Source organism: Haliotis cracherodii, unplaced genomic scaffold (assembly GCF_022045235.1).
Source record: "Haliotis cracherodii isolate W230 unplaced genomic scaffold, xgHalCrac1.p SCAF_1, whole genome shotgun sequence".
Classification (NCBI taxonomy): domain Eukaryota; kingdom Metazoa; phylum Mollusca; class Gastropoda; order Lepetellida; family Haliotidae; genus Haliotis; species Haliotis cracherodii.
The window spans coordinates 36,785,626-36,809,860 of record NW_027266264.1 but is presented as its reverse complement, the minus strand read 5'-3'; the positions used below and the strand labels follow the sequence as shown (position 1 = coordinate 36,809,860).

The 24,235-nt window shown below is 39.7% G+C and overlaps 1 protein-coding gene across 9 annotated transcripts in view; it reads right to left on the bottom strand.

Moving 5' to 3' along the window:
- Positions 1-24,235, bottom strand: part of LOC139477182 (uncharacterized) — a 164,222-nt gene that overhangs the window by 86,196 nt on the left and 53,791 nt on the right. For 7 of the 9 annotated variants that reach the window (XM_071259743.1, XM_071259755.1, XM_071259789.1 and 4 more), the window contains one exon: positions 18,780-18,931. In XM_071259743.1, coding sequence (XP_071115844.1) covers positions 18,780-18,931 — 152 coding nt within the window. The remainder of the gene's footprint in view (positions 1-18,779; positions 18,932-24,235) is intronic. The other 2 variants (XM_071259760.1, XM_071259768.1) reach the window with 1 other exon arrangement.

Below are 24,235 nucleotides of genomic sequence, written 5' to 3'. Positions count from 1 at the left end.
CAAATATTCTTCTCAAAATATTCTAATTGTCTAATAGTTCTGTTTTCAACATTGAGGAAAATAACCAAAGTAGAATTTTTACTCACAAGAATGTGCAAACTGAAATCTAGGTTATCACTGTTAAATAAATTTAGAATGATTTTCTTATGGAGTATTTTCAATTGTCCAATTTCTACACATAATGTCTTTGACATATTGGCTGAAAACTTTGTAAAGCAAAGTAATCCCTCTTACCTTACATGTGAGCACACTCTACAGCAGAATTAAAAATATGAAACTGTTGGCTGACTTCCTACCACTAATTAAACTACAATAAACTGCATCCAGTAGTTCACACTACAGATGATAAAGGCTGCTGTGAGCAATCACTTCATCCCTCCCACTGTACCTTCCTCTCGGTCTCCTTACAACTACCTGTACACACACCTCTGTCTAATAAATGTCTATTCATCAAAATAGGCTATATCATCAATATGCATCTGCCTAACAAGTGAAGAAACTGCTAGCGTGACAATGAAAAATAACAAAAGATTTTCAAAGAAATTTTTTCTTAAAAAACATATTAAAAAAATAAGTCATTATCAGAGACATGCTTCAAACGACTGAAAGCATCCTGGATACACAAAGTAGGTCCATAAAGTACAATATTTTGTGAAAGTAATCCTAATACAAATCACAACACAAAAAATACAGAAAAATGACAACATGAACAAAATGACAGCAACTAAAATTCTACAATAAATGATATACTGTTGGTCACAAGTCAAACAACTATGTATATATTTCTGTCTATATTTATAGATCATATGTTAAAATATCTTGGATACATACACTGGGGTGACGTCAATATTAACAATGGTCCATTCTTGTATGGAATTGGATTTACATACCACAGAATAAAATTCAAGTGAAAATGTGCTGCATACGTTTTCACCCAGACATCAATTTTTTTCCTTTACAATGTTGAAAGAAAATCTTCAGGTTATATGAAACTTACAAAAGGTCTGAAGTTGCTTAACTTATGACATTAGTGATTATGAATACAGACAACACAAGATTTGCAGTTTGTGACAGACAGACAACACAGCATAATATTTGACAGAAGCAAACAGGAACAGATTTGACATCATTAAAACATCTACAAGCAGTCATTGTTTCCTTTCTGTCTCAAAGGATACGTTGTATGACAATGACGTCTTCCAGAGGCAACAGCTAGGGCCAGTTATTTCACATGGAAAACTTGTCTTATGTATATGGTATGACATATCAATGTCTCCTCTTAATGTTGCAATTCATTATTCTTGAATACGTGATGTTTGCGAACAATTGCATTCTTTTGAATAACTTACAAGTCCTAACAATAGGTGAGGTGAAATGGGGTTTAACGTCGTGTCCAAGATTATTGCACTTATATAGCGATGTGCATGTGTGTGTGTGTGTGTGTGTGTGTGTGTGTGTGTGTGTGTGTGTGTGTGTGTGTGTGTGTGTGTGTGTGTGTGTGTGTGTGTGTGTGTGTGTGTGTGTGTGTGTGTGTGTGTGTGTGTGTGTGTGTGTGTGTGTGCTTGTACTAGTCCGGACTGATGCCGATTTATAGTGCTAGCTCACTGAGATACCATGCCGCAGTTTAACATGAATACCCCGGTACCCCACTCAGACACAGTATACTGACTTTGAGCCGACCAGTCCTTGTTTTATCCCCTTAATGCTGAGCGCCAGACAGGGTAACAACAAGTACCATCTTTTAACGTCTTTTGGTATGACGCGGCCGGGGATCGAACCCCGGACCTTCCGCTCTCCGGGCGCACGCTCTACCACTGAACAAAACCCTTGGCACTGACATGGAGCAAGGCTCTAGAGACTGCATCAAGACAACATGACATGGGACAGATCATTTACAATTGATGGGTCGAGATGTGGGGTGACAATTTTAACCCCTAAGTGAACAAAGAATAGATGACCTTCCCAAATGAATGTCAGTTGTTTAGATGACCAAAAACGTGAAGTCTTCTCCCATATTATGTCTATTTTCTCTCTCCAGTCATTTTCTCCACCTACTCAATGCAAGTCTGCTTGGCCCTTATCTCAGGGAGCTTGTCTATACAGGTGACAACAACCAGGAAGAGTCAAACAGGACCTCAAACTGGCATTTACAGGGATGAAAAATGTTCAAAGGAGTTTTCAAGTCACAGATAAGAGCATAAACTATTGTCTGAATAGCTAACCAATGAAAACGATGTGGACAAATTCTATAAAACATCTTCTCAAACAACAAGTCTAAAGCAAATGAAAAGATGAAAGGATTTGGCTTATATAAATAATAAGACAACTGTAAACACACATCTTCACTTAATAACATGATGCAGCCTAATGTGGGCACCAACACAACTGAAGCCAGATGTAAATGACATTCTCAAAAACATTAGCATGAAACAGACATGCCATCGGCAAGAATTGATGCTTATATCAGTGTTCTTTGTGGTTAGTTTTAGTTGGGTTATTTTTTGTTTGGTGTTATCTTATCCACAGTTTATAGAATAGTTGATCAAAAGGAATAATGATGTGAATGATGCTGCATCACTCTGAAACTGACTGTGGATAGTGATGCAGTGTCTGTAACAGACAAGTCTGAAGCAACCATCTGTCAAAATCATAGGGGAGTTTTGAGGTATTCTTGTGTACTACCATTATCAGGGGCGACTAACAGGATCGGGTGGTCAGGCTCACTGACTTGGTTGACGTATGTCACCGTATCCCAGTTCCATAGATTGATGCCCATGATGTCAATCAGTGTATTGTCTGGTCCAGAATCGATTATTTACAGACCGCTATCATGTAGCTGGAATATTGCCGAGTGCGGTGATGAACAACGAACAAACAAACAAACAAACAGACAAAACACTACCATTATATTCCATTCACACACTGCTGCATCATAGTTTCTGCTTTGTTTCATTTAGTTTAGACAACAATAAATTGATTATTAGAATTTCATCTACATTTTAGTTTATATCATTTTTATGGAATTGTTCATGGCATCTGTGTACATCAGCTGTCAATTCACATGACCCTTGAAAGTTTGGTAGAACTATATATACGGTGCACTCCATCTAATGAAGAAAGAGACAATAAAACCATGTGAGCTTGGTAGGGAGTTTTGTAGCACAGCAGACAGGAATGAAAATCTAATACATTATTTATTATAGCCTCAAATTATTTCAGTTTAAATATTATTGATATATGTGATTAATAAATAGTTACAATCCTTTTGAGGAAACAAATCAACCCTTACTTTGAACATACCACCTTTCAAATATACATGAAGTTTACACCATGACCTATCTTTGATACAGTTCTGGTTCCTGATCCTCATCACAACCTTCAAAAGGTCTATGTCTATATGTGGGAGTTACCACACTGTCATAGCTAAAGTGATATTTTGTGAAACAGAGCCTAGAACATGTTTTTCAAAACAAAATTGTTAGGAAGGGTAATTTATATTGCAAGCCTTGATTTAAAAAGAAATCATCAGATATTGATTTACTTGAAGAACTTCAGGCAGAATTGAAAAAATTAAATTCATTAAAAACACACTTAAAATGTTTGTTTTTCTTCAAACTTCATGTCCTTAAGATAAAGTGTATTGATTCCATTCCATTCTATTCTGAAGCAAATGACCAATCTAAAACTTTTTGCACAATCAATCTCTTCATGCAGATAGAATTTGAGATAAATGTATTTACATTCTGTAATTGGAACACCAAACCAATATTTTCACATTTTTGGGAAGAACTCCATGTGGTTATTCAATAGATTAAGTCTGAAGATAAACCTGCAATAGCTTGCAGGTAGATGAAGGGCACTGAGGAGCTGACTCAAGTTAATCATCACCATAGTTCCTCCCATCTGTTAAAATTCAGTGTGAAAATAGTACGCCAAAGACAAACATTCCATCTTTTAAAAATGTCCTGCCAAGGGTAGATCTGTGTGCAAACATGACTGCAGTGATGCATCATTATTCACACTCATATTATGTGAACAAACAAACATGTACCGTAACCAATGATTTTAAGTATATGTGTGTTCATTTTATAGAAAGAAAATGAAAGAACCCTCTTTACAATCAAGCATGCTTGCAAATACACAATCATTCTCAATGAGGTAATATAAAGAATCTGTTGTTTCCTGACCAAGATGATTATATAGGACCAATAGCACCAGTACCCCTGTTTTACACATTTTATGTGAGGCAAGAGGTAACTACCCAAATGCTAGCATGTTCAATGAGAGGCAAGAGTTAACTACCAAACTCTCACATGTGCAATATGAGTAAAGAGTTAACTACCAAACTCTCACATGTGCAATATGAGTAAAGAGTTAACTACCAAACTCTCACATGTTCAATATGAGGCAAGAGTTAACTACCCAAACTCTCACATGTGCAATATGAGTCAAGAGGTAACTACCAAACTCTCACATGTTCAATATGAGGCAAGAGTTAACTACCAAACTCTCACATGTTCAATATGAGGCAAGAGGTAACTACTAAACTCTCACATGTTCAATATGAGGCAAGAGGTAACTACCCAAACTCTCACATGTTCAATATGAGTCAAGAGTTAACTACTAAACTCTCACATGTTCAATGAAAGGCAAGAGTTAACTACCAAACTCTCACATGTTCAATATGCGGCAAGAGGTAACTACCAAACTCTCACATGTGCAATATGAGGCAAGAGTTAACTACCAAACTCTCACATGTTCATTGAGAGGCAAGAGTTAACTACCAAACTCTCACATGTTCAATATGAGGCAAGAGTTAACTACCAAACTCTCACATGTTCAATATGAGGCAAGAGGTAACTACCAAACTCTCACATGTTCAATATGAGGCAAGAGTTAACTACCAAACTCTCACATGTTCAATGAGAGGCAAGAGTTAACTACCAAACTCTCACAAGTGCAATATGAGGCAAGAGTTAACTACCAAACTCTCACATGTTCATTGAGAGGCAAGAGTTAACTACCAAACTCTCACATGTTCAATATGAGGCAAGAGTTAACTACCAAACTCTCACATGTTCAATATGCGGCAAGAGGTAACTACCAAACTCTCACATGTTCAATATGAGGCAAGAGTTAACTACCAAACTCTCACATGTTCAATGAGAGGCAAGAGTTAACTACCAAACTCTCACATGTGCAATATGAGGCAAGAGTTAACTACCAAACTCTCACATGTTCAATATGAGGCAAGAGTTAACTACCAAACTCTCACATGTTCAATATGAGGCAAGAGTTAACTACCAAACTCTCACATGTTCAATATGAGGCAAGAGTTAACTACCAAACTCTCACATGTTCAATATAAGGCAAGAAATGAAGGATATCAAAGCCTGACCTGCCACAAATTTAGCATACATCCACACATCAACAGTTAAACATTCCACCAGTGTATGCACACCCAAATGACAACTTGATTTGAATCAAGTTCTGAGCCATTAATCTAGCATGGGGCGAGAGGACACCCCCCATGGCCCCTCTCACTGGTCACCTATAGAGGCCATACAGTGTTTGTTGGTTCTGCCACACTCAGCAATATTTCAGCTCTACAACAGAAGCCTGTAAATAATTGAGTCTGGACATGATCAGGCTACATGTAATGAACCAAGTCTATGAGCCTGACCACCCAATCCACATAGTCACTTCTTACAACAAGCAAGAGCTGCTGGGGATGTTTTCTAAACATGAATCCGCCAAGGGTTGGAGGAGTCACAGGAAGACATTGGAGGATGAACAATGCTTGTTACTGCTACCTCTGTGTTTTGACTGGGTTAGGCATTGAAAACGATTAGTTAAAATGTTTCTTGTCAGATCTTAAAGCTTAAAGCTATATTTATACAAGGCATTTGGACTGTAAATGTAACTATTCGATTTCTTCACAGACCCAAAAAGCTCAATAAATACAATTATGACATAGCAGAAACCCCAGATCAAAGATGACAATGTTGAAGCTGCAACTTGAAACATCAGTAACAAACATAAGCAGACTAAGAAGGGAGCATTTCAATCAGACTCAGAAAACATTCACCAATTACATGCCCTTGTGTATATTAATTTGTACACCACTACACTTCAGACCACCAAGTACCAAGCATCTTCACCAGCCACCCAACATCAATCTAGTTTCCAAAGTTACACATAGGTCAAGAGGTGTTAGCTTCCCTAAGTGTGCCCAAATACTAACAAACAATCCGGACTTAATTCCTTCTGACACAGCTCTTCCAATCAAAGCAAAGCAAGCTCCCAGTAACAAGTGAAGACACAGCAGCAGGATGAACTACTGGTCAATGCGTGCTGAGAATCAGTAAGGTCTGTATTCCAGACATTAGTAACCAAGCCCAAGAAACAATTAGACAACTATTATACTTCCTGGGGATATAAATTACTGAGCAAATTTTGGCGTCTGTTTGTAACACATCTGCTTGGGTAGATTAACAATCACTGCTAGTGTGGCTTTGCATAGCTGATTATCTACAGTAATTTCTCTACCGAGATACCTTTAATGGGCAGTATTTCATTGGCTTCCAATCTTATTTTACGGAAATGATGTCCACTTTGACCGATCCATTTTCCCCCTGAGTGGCTTGTGATGAAGGTGTTTAACAGAGCCTTGGCAGTATGTCATTTCTCAACACCATTTTGTTCACCGGGGATGGAATATCCTTACAAAGATTTTTGTGTGAATGTTATGAGGCAAGTTTGGGTTGATAAAAGTTTTGAAATTTACTTAAGATGAAGTACAGCCAGTCAAAGAAAATGGCAGTCTCATTAACTTTCCTACAGCCAATCTGATGCCTAGATTCGGAATACACTGTACAGTTACCTAATAGCTGACTTTCAAATTGATTGTGGTATTTAGTTACTAGACAAGAAATAACGCAACTAAACATAAACAGAATGCCTTCACAAACAGATCTCTTATTCTTTTCATTTTTGTCCAACCTTTACACTTTTTGCAGAACCTACACGAGCTTTACAGTGTAATCCCTGATCCTTATGTTAAACTAGCACTATAAAAGAGGCCGCAGCACAAAGTAACCAATTTCATCTTATTTTTCTTTTGTTCATGATTTTTTCCAAAAATTGAAGCATATGAGGCTGTGATCCATTTTATCTAAAAATGCTGTTGGAAAAGTTCAGGAAAATGATAGCTGAAAATCTGATTCCAATAATGAAACATTAAATGTCACATTTGTAGAGCCATGTTTGTTTGGGGAGTTGACAGCATCGTTGCAAGAAATCACAAATAGTCACAGCAAAGTGAAATATAATTCTAACCACAAATCCAGGCCAATCATTCCCCCATCAAGCCATGTTTCATCCATTGTGCCTACTCAACTGGTCCCTCATTTCTACTCCAACTGCTCCTCTGTCACGGGTCAGCTTCCCCAGCCCTGCTACTGGCCATGCCTGGCACTTGACAGCATTCATCATTAGTTTGTTAAATCACCCTCGTGCACACATTTTCATGCTTAAATTAGAACTACGGAAACACTAGTTTGTGGTAATTGAAGGTTGACAGACAGTGTCAAGGCAAGACATGTCTAAGAAACACTCAAATACATGTCGTCGTTGCAAAGGATTGACTAAAAATTAAATCAATAATATATTGACAGTGAAACTGGGTTGTGTTTTAGTGCTTGTTTTATACAAAATGAAAGAATATTTCCATTAATAATCATACATAATACAGCCCTAGTTAAAAATACATCTGGTTATTTTCGTAAAGCTTTTATGATTTCTCAAAATATTTCTTTAACTTCATCTTGATACTTACAAGGGTGGATGGGAGCTAATTAAATGAATGAAAAAAAAGTACAATTATATTAATGATACAGGAAGAACATATTGATAGTATGTAATACTGGGACTGATAGAACTACCCATCAATTCTCAAAGGCAATTGGACATGAGAGGTGACCACACAATGGACATAAACTCAACCAATCTGATCAACATACACCCAAATTGTCTACAACAGAAATAATAAGGCCATACATGACGTACAATCAAATAGAAAAGCCATAACTTCCATAACATCGTGTTTAGGAATGACAGTATCCTGATTTGAAATGACCGATGGAATGGAAAATGGAGACTACAATGGATGACGATGTTCACTGCCGCACTGTTCCTTTTTCCCCCAAATCTAGTCCAAGCTACAAAATCAAGGAGCACTTAGGTTCGAATAAAGTTAATAAAAGTCATTCCTGTCCAGACGTAAGTCTGCGCGTCAAGATGGGGCACATGGACTGATGTCTGGAGCCAAGTCTGTGAGTGCCATTGAGGGGTCCTGAGCAACTACAGTAAACAATTAGATCCGTCATGTCTAACAGGGGCTCCACATTATCACTATCATATAATGGCTTGGTTGTCCACCGTGCACTGATTGCAACCAAATTTAGATATATGTGTGTTGAATCAACAGACTGTAATTATCTTGGGATTCCTTTCCTGGTTTGGGAGAAGGGGAAATTGATTGTTTCAGGGAGCATGAAAAAGGTTGGAGTTTTTCCATCTCTTGATCTCAAGCAAGGGATATACTGTAGGACTTCTGTGGTTACCTTCAAACCTCTAATTGTCAGACAGAAATAGCTTGCCTAATACATCGATCACGCTCTGCTTAGTGCTAATTATATTTTTCTATTGGGAAAAGGATAATTTTAAAGATTTAATTTGACTGACAGGTTTTCAGTTTATTTCATAACTAAGTGTACGTTATTTCATATATCAGGTAGTCACAGGGGAGGTAATTAGCATGTGACAGAGACATTACTGTCCATCCATGTGACAAACAAGCAATGGCGAGGAGACACTTTTTCAAACAGCAAATACCGTTTCCAAGAAACATATTGGTTTTGTGTGGAGGTTCTGATTGGAACTGCTGTACAAACAGCTTTTCATGAAGAAGATTGTCAGGGGATATTCATGGAATAATTGGAAGTGGAAACAAAGCTTTTGAAAAAGGAAACTGTTAATATTTAACTGCTAATTTTGGCATGCTTGCCTTGTATAGTACCGAGTATATTGTTTGCATTCTGACAAAGGTGGGAAAATAAACAAAGGCTCATTGAATGAGAACATGTTCTGTTATGTGTGCCATTGTGTAAAGTAGATTGATGGCACTGATGTGATTTTATTTGAAGATTAATCAAATGAGAATTAAATTATCATTTTCATGTCAATAATAATTTTTCATTTCATCTTTTTCTTTGAATTGTTTCGTTATGAACAGTTGATATGATATCATTTATGTAAGAAAGGATTGTTTTGTTCATAGAATGACATTTATTTGATTTGAAGTATGAATGCAAGATAAATGAATTAACAATTGCAATTTTCAGCAAAATGATAAAATACCATGTGTCATATGTGTAAAATAACTCAAGTTTATGGTGAAGAGTTTCAATAAATCAATTCAAACACTTTCACAAAGCCTACATTAGGGAAGCTTGGGAGGAAGTAAAGGAGGTCAGCCCTACCTTCCACAACCACAGCAAAATAAGTTGCTCTCAGAGCAACAACGTCAATGACTTGAGTTTGAGAAGACAAAATATGTTGTTCTTTGAGCAACGTGCATGACTTGTATTTGAGAAGACAAAATAAGTTGTTCTTTGAGCAACATGAATGACTTGAGTTTGAGAAGACAAAAATATGTTGTTCTTAGAGCAACGTACATGACTTGAGTTTGAGAAGACAAAATATGTTGTTCTTTGAGCAACGTGAATGACTCGAGTTTGAGAAGACAAAATATGTTGTTCTTAGAGCAACGTACATGACTTGTGTTTGAGAAGACAAAATATGTTGTTCTTAGAGCAACTTGCATGACTTGAGTTTGAGAAGACAAAATATGTTGTTAAAATATCATCAATAACTATCAAGAGAAACAACAGAGAAAAAGGCAAATGAGATCATATGCTTTAAATACTTTCTGCTTTATTGTCAATAAAAAGCTTGAATATTTAATTCCTAATTAAACTTCTATGACTGTAGTGTATAAATGATCAGTATCATGTAAGTCAAGAATATTCAAATACTCTGCCAAACAGCAGCTAATATGTTTCCACCCTTTTCTCAAGGAAACCACTGTGTACAGCTAAGCTGTGACCTACACACAGTCCTGCTCCACTCACTTATTGCTTTAACAAGTTGAATGTGGGTAGCCTTCCCTTCAGGAAGGGTCAAATCATTCTTCAAGTCTACAGGGACAACAGGGATAGTTTCAACTCAAGGCTGGCAATATTTCCACCAAAAGGAAACTGTGTTTTCACTCCTACACAAATATGTGAAATTATTTCTTTGTCTAACTGGAGTCCATGATCGATTAAGTGTGTGATATTGTTGATTTATAAACACAATAGAATGAAATTGTTTACTGTCTGGAATTCTTCAGTCAGTTTCCTATTTCAAGCTTTTTTTTAAAATTATTCATGTGAAATATCTGCAAAGGCTTATCAGTCATAACCATTTTGCTATAATAAAGGTCACTGCCATCTATTAAACATGTACCATTCAATTAATTGTATGAGGTTATAGTGCTCAAAACAAGAACAATGAAATTATATACAAAAAGCTTGCAACAGACAATACATACTGTGAGTTAAGACGGCAGAAAACTGAACACAGATTTTAATGCCAAACACACAAGAAATGAGAAACAGCTGAAGCTGTTGTCAGAGCTGAAGTCAAAGACAACATGAAGGTCAAGGACAACACAGAGGTTAAAAACAACAGTAGTCAAAACACCAGGTCAAGGACAACATGAAGGTCAAGGACAACACAGGTTAAAAACAACAGTAGTTAAAACACCAGGTCAAGGACAACAGAGTGGACTTACCGAGGCCTAAGAGAGAGCGAGATAAATAGGAAGGGGAATAGATGAAAATATTACATAGGCGTATGGGATCTGAATGACTGAAAATTAAAACATATCATTCATTCACAGATAAAGTATTACCAGAGTAATCCATCATCCTCTTTCACCACACAAAGATATTCTATGAAATGTGGCATATGAGTATAAAACATGGTGCACACTCAATACCCTAGCTCAACACAATGACCCATGAATTAATGGGGTTTGGGAGCAGTATTTCAGCTACCTACAGTGGAGTTGCACCAGGTTCAAGGCCAACACAGAGTTGGTATGACTAACACTGAGTACTGGGGTGCAGAGATCCCATATATATTGGTTAACAAAACAAGAATTTCAACACTTGAGTACAGATTTACACCTTTGGCCCATATCTGGGTTTTTTCTGTTTGCCTCTATTATTCAGGCGTTTGGACCTGGAGCAAGCAAACCGTTTATCAACAGTGTGAGTTAAACTCAGGATGTAATGCAACTGTGTCCAGGTCATGCAAAAACCCCTCAATGAGAAATGAAACTGATTCATTCAGCTGCCTTTCATCTCCAAGGAACGGCGTAATCTACACATGAAAACTTTACATGGCTTGCATACTATTAAACAGACATTTTCTATCAATACCATCAATACCAACAGTTGTAAAACAGATAATACATGTACCACACATAATGCATTGCACTGATCTTTGATATTCTATAATCTTTTCTGTATCAACTTTACATTGAACATATAACTTTCCACTCAGCCAAGTTTCACACTGTTTATTTATTTCTAAACATTTATGATCCATCAGTGAAGTGTGGATTTAATCTAATCCAATCAAGCAACGTCTCCTCTGAAAGTGTTTCTGAATCTGGCAATCTCCAGGGAGCACTGCTGTCTGCTGACAGTAGCAGCTGTGATCTGTAACATTCCACAAGCATCTGTCTCGGCACTCCGTAGTCATATGTCATCAACTCTGTACGGCAGCTTCATCTTGAGCTTCTAATAGAGACGTCACTCTCTACATGGTCCACTCTTCGACCATTACTCCTCGGGACTTCCCACAGCTAGACTCAAACTCATTCATTTTATCATCCAGTTACATCATAATGATACTAAATTTCTAAGCCCTAATCAATACATACAACCCTCTTGTTATTTCAGTCTTTTTTTTAAATCCAAACAAAGTTTACCTTAAGACTATTCAAATAGTCCAAATTTAGTTTCATATCGTCATTTCTCATTAATTACATCCACACTAGAAAATGCCATTCCCAAAGGGACTTCAGCACTAAGACTGTTACACTTCCCCTTCTTTCACATAAACCTTTAGTGATTGAGTTGGGTCCAACTGTATTTCAATTGTATCATGGTATGTCAGCTTAATGTGGGAGTAAAACGCAGTTTTCAACCGTTAACTGCAAAACAAGGATTGCAATCAGGGCAATTCTTGGATCCTTGTACTCCCTCAAGGTAAGAACACACAGACTTACCATAGTAATAACACAAGCAACACATTTTCAAAGGGGCCTAGTTATTTTAGTTTCATATGGTCCCTACCGATAACATGTACAAAAGAGCCAATGTCCAGCTTTGTTCTTCTTGCACAGGGAATATGTATAATTCAATTGAACTTTAAGAGATATCTAATCCAAATAATACTTGATATTGGTCACATAAATATACTGAAAAGTGAATCTTTAACAGCGTCTCAACGTCCAGAGAAGTTAGAGGAGACTGGGCCCCCCTGTCACTCCACACAAATCAAATTGCTGCCAACCCTCTCTACTTCTTCAAAGATTGCGTCTAAAAGCTACTGCAAGTGAGGGTTAGGACCAAAATAGTCTGGAAATAACGAAATTTAAAGGGAAATTGACCTTTCTGGTGTTTATCCAAGACATCAATACCTGTACAAATTCAGAATCCTTCTCCTTGGTGAAGAACGTTCAACAATGTTGTTCCTGTGCATTGTAGTCCTTGCACTTTAAACTCACAGTATTATGGCTATCTTATACACACAGTCACCCTTCACATCATGGAAAGTGGGCTTCTTTCAACCAGACTCAAATACCTATAAGTTTTCTTTCACAGTGGGTGGAAACAGATCAGTGAAGGGTGTCATCTGTAAAAAAGCTTGAGCTTGAAATTTCATTTTGAAATACAAATTGAACATTTTTCAGTTTAATGATCTTCCCATTTCTGGCTCAATCTTATTTTCTTACTCCCTTAAACATTTTTCCATCCACTTCTGCTTGATTATTCCAGAAAACCTCTTCTCAATCTAATATTGCTTCTTTAGCCCCATCAAACTTCTCCTACTTGTTCTCATCCCTCACCTTACTCTCTCCCTTTCATCACAACTTTCTCCAAGTTAATCACTGTCACCTCTCTCTTGTTTCTTACCCCATCAAAGTGTCTCGAGTTCCTTACCTCAAGCATCTCTCACCCACATCAACATCTCTCACCAACATCAATATCTCTCACCCACATCAAGCATCTCTCACCAACATCAACATCTCTCACCCACATCAAGCATCTCTCACCCCCACCAAGCATCTCTCACCCACATTAAGCATCTCTCACCCACATCAAGCATCTCTCACCCACATCAACATCTCTCGACCACATCAAGCATTTCTCACCCACATCAACATCTCTCACTCACATCAAGCATCTCTCAACCACATCAACACTTCTCACCCAAATCAACACTTCTCACCCACATCAAGCATCTCTCACCCACATCAAGCATCTCTCACCCACATCAAGCATCTCTCACCTACATCAACACCTCTCATCCTCATCAACACCTCTCACCCATATCAACACAGTTCACCCACATCAAGCATCTCTCACCCACATCAACACTTCTCACCCACATCAACACCACTCACCCTCATCAACACCTCCCACCCACATCAACACTTCTCACAAACATCAAGCATCTCTCAACCACATCAACATCTCTCACCCACATCAAGCATCTCTCACCCACATCAAGCATCTCTCACCCACATCAAGCATCTCTCACCCTCATCAAGCTTCTCTCACCCATATCAACACTTCTCACCCACATCAACACCTTTCACCACATCAAGCATCTCTCACCCTCATCAACACCTCTCACCCTCATCAACACCGTTCACCCTCATCAACATCTCTCACCCACATCAACACCGTTCACCCACATCAACACCTCTCACCCACATCAACACCTCTCACTCACATCAAGCATCTCTCACCCTCATCAACACTTCTCACCCACATCAACACTTCTCACCCACATCAACACCTCTCACCCACATCAAGCATCTCTCACCCACATTAACATCTCTCGACCACATCAAGCATTTCTCACCCACATCAACATCTCTCAACCACATCAAGCATCTCTCACCCACATCAAGCATCTCTCACCCACATCAACACTTCTCACCCACATCAACACCTCTCACCCTCATCAACACCTCTCACCCACATCAACACTTCTCACCCACATCAAGCATCTCTCAACCACATCAACATCTCTCACCCACATCAAGCATCTCTCACCCACATCAAGCATCTCTCACCCACATCAAGCTTCTCTCACCCATATCAACACTTCTCACCCACATCAACACCTTTCACCCACATAAAGCATTTCTCACCCTCATCAACACCTCTCACCCTCATCAACATCTCTCACCCTCATCAACACCTCTCACCCTCATCAACACCTCTCACCCACATCAACATCTCTCACCCACATCAACATCTCTCACCAACATCAATATCTCTCACCCACATCAAGCATCTCTCACCAACATCAACATCTCTCACCCACATCAAGCATCTCTCACCCCCACCAAGCATCTCTCACCCACATCAAGCATCTCTCACCCACATCAAGCATCTCTCACCCACATCAACATCTCTCGACCACATCAAGCATTTCTCACCCACATCAACATCTCTCACTCACATCAAGCATCTCTCAACCACATCAACACTTCTCACCCACATCAAGCATCTCTCACCCACATCAAGCATCTCTCACCCACATCAAGCTTCTCTCACCCTCATCAACACCTCTCACCCTCATCAACACCTCTCACCCTCATCAACACCGTTCACCCTCATCAACATCTCTCACCCACATCAACACCGTTCACCCACATCAACACCTCTCACCCACATCAACACCTCTCACTCACATCAAGCATCTCTCACCCTCATCAACACTTCTCACCCACATCAACACTTCTCACCCACATCAACACCTCTCACCCACATCAAGCATCTCTCACCCACATTAACATCTCTCGACCACATCAAGCATTTCTCACCCACATCAACATCTCTCACCCACATCAAGCATCTCTCACCCACATCAAGCATCTCTCACCCACATCAACACTTCTCACCCACATCAACACCTCTCACCCTCATCAACACCTCTCACCCACATCAAGCATCTCTCACCCTCATCAACACCTCTCACCCTCATCAACACCTCTCACCCTCATCAACACCTCTCACCCACATCAACATCTCTCACCCTCATCAACATCTCTCACCCACATCACCACCGTTCACCCACATCAACACCTCTCACCCTCATCAACACCTATCACCCACATCAACACTTCTCACCCACATCAACACCGTTCACCCACCGTCAAGCATCTCTCACCAACATCAAGCATCTCTCACCCACATCAAGCATCTCTCACCCACATCAAGCATCTCTCACCCACATCAACATCTCTCACCCTCATCAACATCTCTCACCCACATCAAGCATCTCTCACCCACATCAACATCTCTCATCCACATCAACATCTCTCACCCCCATCAACATCTCTCACCCTCATCAACACCTCTCACCCACATCAACATCTCTCACCCTCATCAATACTTCTCACCCTCATCAACACTTCTCACCCTCATCAACATCTCTCACCCACATCAACACCTCTCACCCACATCAACACCTCTCACCCACATCAACACCTCTCACCCTCATCAACACCTCTCACCCACATCAACACCTCTCACCAACATCAACACCTGTCACCCACATCAACATCTCTCACCCACATCAACACCTCTCACCAACATCAACACCTGTCACCCACATCAACATCTCTCACCCACATCAACACTTCTCACCCACATCAACACTTCTCACCCACATCAAGCATCTCTCACCCACATCAAGCATCTCTCACCAACATCAACACCTCTCACCCACATCAACACCTCTCACCCATATCAAGCATCTCTCACCCACATCAAGCATCTCTCACCCACATCAAGCATCTCTCACCCACATCAAGCATCTCTCACCCACATATACCTCTGTTCACTGCACTCTTGTTCCTAACCCCAATCAAACTTCCTCACATTACTCATTGCCCTATTTATCCCCTCCAATTGCCTCCCGTTTTATTTAATTAACTCCAGTCCAGGGACTCAATTGATTATTTTAATACAACAGTCAACTATCTTTGATAACCAAAGACTACAGCTACAATACATAGCCTGTACTTGCAGCAATCTGCAGTTTCACATCTCATACCCAAAACTAACTCGCCCCTAACCTTCTACATAAAGTCATTTTGTTTTCCAACCATGTAACATATATCCAAACATGCACAGGCCAGAATGAGCTCATAAGCTGTGCACTCATGAACTGTAAAGCTGTAAGGTGACAAACAGACCTTGGCCACAATCCTTTAACTCAGTAGTATTATGGACAACCCACAGGACCCTGGCATTGAACTTAACTTCAGTCGATTCTATTGTGTGTTATTAGAGGAGCTGTCAAGGCCTGGTCAGTGCCATGGAGCTGTTGTTAGGAGTGATGGATCGTACACCAGACAGCAGCCCCCCAACATGAGCATCCATGACATTCCTCAGCTTGCACAGGGAAAGTGATTTATTGCTTGATGAACTTCGATAATTGATGAAGACCTTTGTGTTCTTTTAGGAAACTTATCAAGGCAAATTGATTGATGAAAGGGCTATTACATCAATTACCTACAGTAGGTTGATGCTTTGGCTGTTTTAATGACCCCTTATGCTCAAATGTCAAGATGTCTTTCTGGGAAGAAACTGTCTATCCATGGTGGAACTAAAAAGAATGGTTATGCTGATACGGTTGGTGATAGGGAGAGCCATTAGGGTTTTCATGCAGAGTCAACACTATGAGACAGCATATCAGAGCAAGTCACATGAGTTTGAAGTCACCAAACCCATGGTCAATGGTGTGAGTATGATGGCACACAAAGACAGGCCATTACCCATTTAAAAAAATTATTTTAGTGTTAAGCATGTGACTTATAATAAACATCTACTGCTCTAGATAATTTACAAACCTGCACTGAATTGAAGGTGAATCAGTAGTATTTTTAACCATAAAATTAGAAATACACTTTAAGCTGGTGTCAGGCCAGGTGAGCTAAACACTAGCTTATTGGTGTCTTCAGGAGGGTTCCAGACCAGATGAACTGCCACAAGTTCATTCATGTTTCCTGCAGGGTCCCAGACCAGGTGAGCTAAACACTAGCTTATTGGTGTTTAATGGAGGGTTCCAGTCCAGGTGAGCTAAACACTAGATAATTGGCATTTCCTTAACGGTTCATGCCAAGGTAATTACTTACTTACTTACGTTTGGAGATTTAACGTGCGCTTTCCGACTGGAGCGTATTTCGCACACAGGTAATCTTACCACTAGTTTACTGATGCTTAATGGAAGGTCCTTGCCAGGTGAGCTCAAACACTAGTTTATTGCTGTCTCTGCAGGGTTCTCAAGACAAACGTCCTCAATGAGTTCAAAAGATCCATTGATGTAAAAGGTATATTTATACATCTATTCATACTTGAAGTGACATCAGTGGACATCATAATGTAGAAATACACAGTTAATAACTGTTTTAATATAAACAGTTTAGTGAAAACATTCATTACATCTTAATAGATGTACATCGTGATTGTGATACCAAGACGAAACAGAGGATGCGAACGCTTTGATCACAACAATAGCATCTGCAACTGTTATGTTCAAACACATCCAAGATGTTCAAGATATTTTTAGGTTTTGTAAAACCCATATTCCCGATGCAAGAGAGTTAACTGACTATTAAAGTCCAGTTTCCACCCTTTCCAAACTAGGCGGGAATTATGGAGTCATACTTTGGCTGGACTAATGAGTCTATGCATAGTCCAATTAAAATCGCTTAACGAAATCAACATCCGGTTCATAAACTGACGATCAGATTTTGGTCGATTGCAGGATTTGCAAAGCATGTGTACTGCCAACACTTCGTCAACAGATATTTTCCAAATCTATTCATGTTTTTGATGCCCTTCGCGAAGTAAAATCTGTTTTATCACAATATAGATTTTGATTATCAATCAGATCATCTTGACTAGGCAATGTCATTTTGTTTGAAGCAAATGCAAGTGATATGAGGGGTAGAATCTGAGAGGTCAATAGGAGGGACAAAAAAGGGACATAATAGCCACTTGAAATTCCAGCCCAGATCAGCAAGGTTGGAAACTGGACTTTTACAGTCAGTTAACGCACGCCCTTGCCTCGGGAAGATGATGAACACCCATCACAGAGCAGCAAGCATATGATCGGGGCATAACAGCCCAATAATAAAAGTGTCATTGGCTGAGCCAGGAATCTGGAATTAAGAAAAGTTAGTACCCCATTGGATATGGTTCTGCAAATGTGTGTAAAAAGTCCAACAGGTTTAATTTTCAATTCTAAAACAGTAGTGCAAACATCAAACAAACAGTACCTCTCTTCTGAAACCAAACTCAAGAGAAGAGATAAATATGAACTCCACAAACAGAAATTGAATGAACATAGCTCACCTTGATTCTCCCCACAGCTTCCTGGGCCTGCATCATCCTCATGGCTTTTGATGGCTGGCCTTCTGAAACGAGCTGTGTCGAGCCCAAGTAACGAGCTCGGAACAAAACTCCCTCGATTAAGACTTCAGGATTATCCGGATCACGAACATGTACTGTCAACAAATATACTCTGTTACAATGGTTTCTCTCTCTATATCTCTGACATATTCTTTCAAAGACAAATATTAATGATAAAACAAACTTCTTATCTCTTGGAACATCTTCAACATTATTTAATAGCTCAAGAAAACAAAAATTAGTTAATGCCAGATCATGTTGAATGATTGTGGAGAATTATTTTCTTTTGCCAAATGTTAACAGTTATATAGAAAACAAATTGCATTTGAAGTTATTAAATGTCATTCTGTTTGCTCCATTCATGCAACACTGGCCAACATTCCAAAGAGATTGACTGAAACAGATATGCTGAATGCTGATCTTCCTACAAACACAATAGGGGGACAAAACTGTTGGAAGATATTGAGAGAACATAGACTCTGGTACTAAGAAACCAAAACAAAAGCCCTTTACCACAAAAGGTACTGAGGCTCACCTCTATGGTCAACTTTAGGGCAAGATAAGTCAAAAGCAACCATTGTGAACAAAATACACAGAAATAAATCAAATACTAACAAAAACAATGGTTTTAACTGTTAACTTCTGACAATTCAATTCAATATATATTTTTTTAGTTTTTGCATTTGGTCTGTGAAGATATTTGGATATTACTTCATGATGTTAATAATATTTATCAATATTTGAACAATATCTATCTTTCTTTCAGACTGTGAAATAGAACTTCTCCCTTTCAGTGATGTAATTTTAATTTGACAAATATTGAAGTCAGCAATCCAAATGTAGTAATATGTGATGTACTTATTGTCTCATGCCAGCATCTTCATATAGTATAGCAGTAAACTAATTTCTCTTCCAGAAAAGGTTTCAAACTCATTGAGTGGAAGGCCAGACTTTCCTCATGTGAAAATAAAACCTCGGCATTTAGGATGTGAGCATCATAAATAATGAATAAGTAATGAGTTGAGCTATTTTCTTTCTTCCACAAAAAAACCGGAAATAAAGTAATGTCATATTTCAATTCATTCCAAATGGAAATTCTTTCACAAGATATTGCATGAGAGACAGGATTTCTATTTCTGAATTTTCCTTTTTCAAAAATCCATAATGGAGATGAAATCAATATGACTTAACCTCCGTGCTGATATCACTGTAGACAAATCAAACCTTGTCAAACATAAAAGCAATATCTCGTAGACATTTCAATTATTATTCTCCTAAAGATATTGACCAGATTTGCAACATGATTGCACTTACTCAATATGAGAGACGTAGGTTTAGTTTTTACATTCTCCCATGCTATTCAATTGTAGGACAAGAACCAATCTCTTTGCAAGGTGCTCAGCTCAATACTTGCATGTCAGAACATTTCGCCCATGAAAAGGAACTCTTAAAGATACAGGACCATCCCTTCAAGACACACTGTGTTTACAATGAATGAATTTGATCAAAAACTCATTGTTGTTCTCAAACTGTGCCTTAAAAATAGTTCATAATACTTGGCGGGGTTTGACCCCCAAATCTATTGACCCTGTCCAGCAGCTGCAACAGTTCCTATGTAAGTGCATCTAAACATAGGTCCACATGGGAACATTCACTGTACAAAGCTATGTACACAAGGGAAGTGACTGATGTGTTTGCAAGTGTCTCTCTGTTAGGGGGTACTTGTGACAAGGACAACAGTTGGATACGGCAGTGGTGATCCGGGTCGATCCCCTGATCCAACATACAGGCAATACATTCTGTGACTTCCCTACATTCACGGAAGTCGGCAACATGGAAGTTTCTGCCATGAATGTGATTTGCCATTAAATGCAAGATCACAGTTTATAGAATTATCAATATTATCTGACGTCTACTTCATATGCCATATCATCAGCCATGTCATAAATTTCATCAGTCTGCTCAAACCAAAAGGTATTTGTGGAAATAATTATCAAAATGTAGTCACAATGTATTCTGATAACGAAACCATAACTGTACCAAGAGGTATGAAATATGTACTGTTCATGACTCAACACACGACTTGTGGAAGTTCATAAAGCACTGGTTATGGTCGGAGCTGCAAGTCACAACATGATCTCGCTATAAAGGTCCCTGAACAAGTGAGATCCACATGCTGTTGCCATGCACCTCTCAGGTCCAACAACAGGAGGGCACCTCTCAGGTCCAACAACAGGAGGGCACCTGTCAGGTCCGCCTGTTGTTGGACCCGAGAGGTGCCCGCCTGTTGTTGGACCTGAGAGGTGCCCTCCTGTTGTTGGACCTGAGAGGTGCCCGCCTGTTGTTGGACCTGAGAGGTGCCCGCCTGTTGTTGGACCTGAGATGTGCCCGCCTGTTGTTGGACCTGAGAGGTGCCCTCCTGTTGTTGGACCTGAGAGGTGCATGGCAACAGCATGTGGATCTCACTTGTTCAGGGACCTTTATAGCGAGATCATGTTGTGACTTGCAGCCTGGAACAACAGGCGGGCACCTCTCAGGTCCAACAACAGGAGGGCACCTCTCAGGTCCAACAACAGGCGGGCACCTCTCAGGTCCAACAACAGGCGGGCACCTCTCAGGACCAACAACAGGAGGGCACCTCTCAGGTCCAACAACAGGCCTGCAAATCTCAGGTCCAACAACAGGCGGGCACCTTTCAGGTCCAACAACAGGAGGGCACTTCTCAGGTCCAACAACAGGCGGGCACCTCCCAGGCCCAACAACAGGCGGGCACCTCTCAGGTCCAACAACAGGAGGGCACTTCTCAGGTCCAACAACAGGCGGGCACCTCTCAGGTCCAACAACAGGCCTGCAAATCTCAGGTCCAACAACAGGCGGGCACTTCTCAGGTCCAACAACAGGCGGGCACCTCTCAGGCCCAACAACAGGCCTGCAAATCTCAGGTCCAACAACAGGCGGGCACCTCTCAGGCCCAACAACAGGCGGGCACCTCAGCTGTCATGAGTCAGAGTCAGACTTCCTCCCTGCAGACATGCCACTTCACCAATATTGGTTGGACGTCATTCTCACACACAACTACATCACTGTAGACAACGTCATCATCATCTCCTCTACTGGAGGACATATTCCAAGATGAGTCTCAGTCTGATATTGGTCTTCAACACCAGCATACTGTTGATGACATGCTGTAAGAAGCCTCTGCTGTAGAGAGAAACACTTTGCTGGTTTTAGAAGTGTTTGCAAGAGGAGCTGGTTTTAGAAGTGTTTGCAAGAGGAGCTCCCTTAACCTTGTTCAGGGAACACAGCAGCCATCAGAGAGGGAGATGGAACACCAGCTCCTGTGGTTGTCTCCTTCTTACAGCATCACATAGTGGTGCAGGCTTCATGTACCAACATGAAAATACACACCCTCAAAGAGGTTGTGCAGCAGAACTTTAACCTGCTTCCATGGCCAGCAGAACCCTCAAATTGTGTTCATAATTCGAATGTAATGGAGCATAATGTGTGAATTGTGTATGGCGCTCCACAGTGCCTGGCAGACTGTCCAGCTTCTACTCCACAGTGAGGCAGAGATGCAGGTGTGACCAATGTGGACACACAATACTGAACATGGATCAGTTGTGAATGCTGTTCATCACTATTTGGGCATGAGCAAACAGGCCATTTTGAGTGAGAACATGTTGATATATATGTATATTTATACATGTATACATACTTAACGGTACAGAAACTGCATGTCTTATACACAACAATAATTATCACTATCAATCTCACTGCAATTCTTAGAATTGAAGTTCCATTATGTAAGCATACAATAACGAAGGTTTTGCCAACTCCAACCTTCAACCTGATGTGCTTGTGCATTGTGCTGAGCATGTCAGTGAATGTGACTGAGTGAGAGAGTAGTTTCTTCTGGTTGATCAGCTGAAGATAAGCATCACAGAACTCATCTGACACAGAATTGTGCAAAAATGAGTGAAGTGGGGATGCAGTCTCAGGGATCATTTGCCTGCCATTTAAAGTGAGTAAGTGAGTGAGTATGGTTTTACATGGCTGTTTGCAATATTCCTGCCCTATCTGGGAGCTTGACACATTGTAATGGTACCCAGTCCTTTGGCGCCAATGCATTAACTACTAGGCAATCCTACAGTCCCTGTCTCTATAGTAGTCTACACATGGTCTGGCTAATACTACATGCCAAGTGAAGCTATTATCAGCAATATCTTGGCTTCTTCACAGGAATGCAAGGTAACAGTCTGTCCGGGTGAGCTCCCATCCATGTGTTAATCATATTTAGCAGCCATTGTGACCAACCGATCTCCAAATAGTCCTTTTTATGACAAGCATGGCATGTTTGGAAATTATTCTGCTCCGGAATCCGATTGTCTTATTCATGAAACATTGACGATACAATGAGTAACAAAACCACACATGCTGACCCCCACATCTGAAATGAAACATTCCCACCAACCCAAAATGCAACATAACTTCTTCTGCAGGAGAACACAAATTACGTCTCTCATGATTTAAAGGGGAAAATAAGGTCTGGTGAACTGAAGCAAAAGCAAAATAGTCTTGAAAAGAGTGTCTCCCAACAACTGTACACCACCCCCAAGCCAAGTGAGCTGCATCTGTGGTCTGCAGAGAAGTTGTTTATTAGTCAAACTTACCAACATCGTTAGTCAAACACAAGGAAGGTGTAGGATCCATGCAGGGCGTGAGAAAAACAACAAATAACAACAAATCACGTTAGTACAAGGCACTTAGTAATAAATGTGTTGTCTTTCCCAGAAATCTCAACAAAATACATCTGAGAAATGTCAACTGACTTCACAATGTTGACGACAGTCCATACTGAATATTTTCCAAAAGGAACGTTTTCCTTTTATGGATATAAGTCTATGGTCAATATGGAATTTGTAGTTATTGTGCTCAAATTGAAACATGTTTTGCTTCTAAATGTCAGGTAGTAGTGACATCACGTTTCTGTATTGTGATCAATTCCAAACTGTTCATTTATATATACTTTATTATATAGTATTTTGACTTTTTTCAGTATGTTGTGTATAGGTGACCGACTATCTTGGGAGCTCACAAAGCCTCTCCACTTTCCAACTGTAGTCATGGACACATGTTTATAATTTGGTTCTAAAGCAAGAAGTATTGGGGGCATATTCAATTATAGAGTCGCGTTCCTCATGCAGGAAGCCATTCCTTGAAATGCCCAAACATCTGGTATTCCATATGAATGCATTAAGTACAATACAGCTCAAACCTAGATATTAATCTATTTTAATAACTCCCATCTATAGAATTTCCAAGCAGCTTGTGAAGAACTGTAACTTCTTTACAAATCAGATCCCAATATTAGACTAATTCATATTCCTTTGATTAGTTTT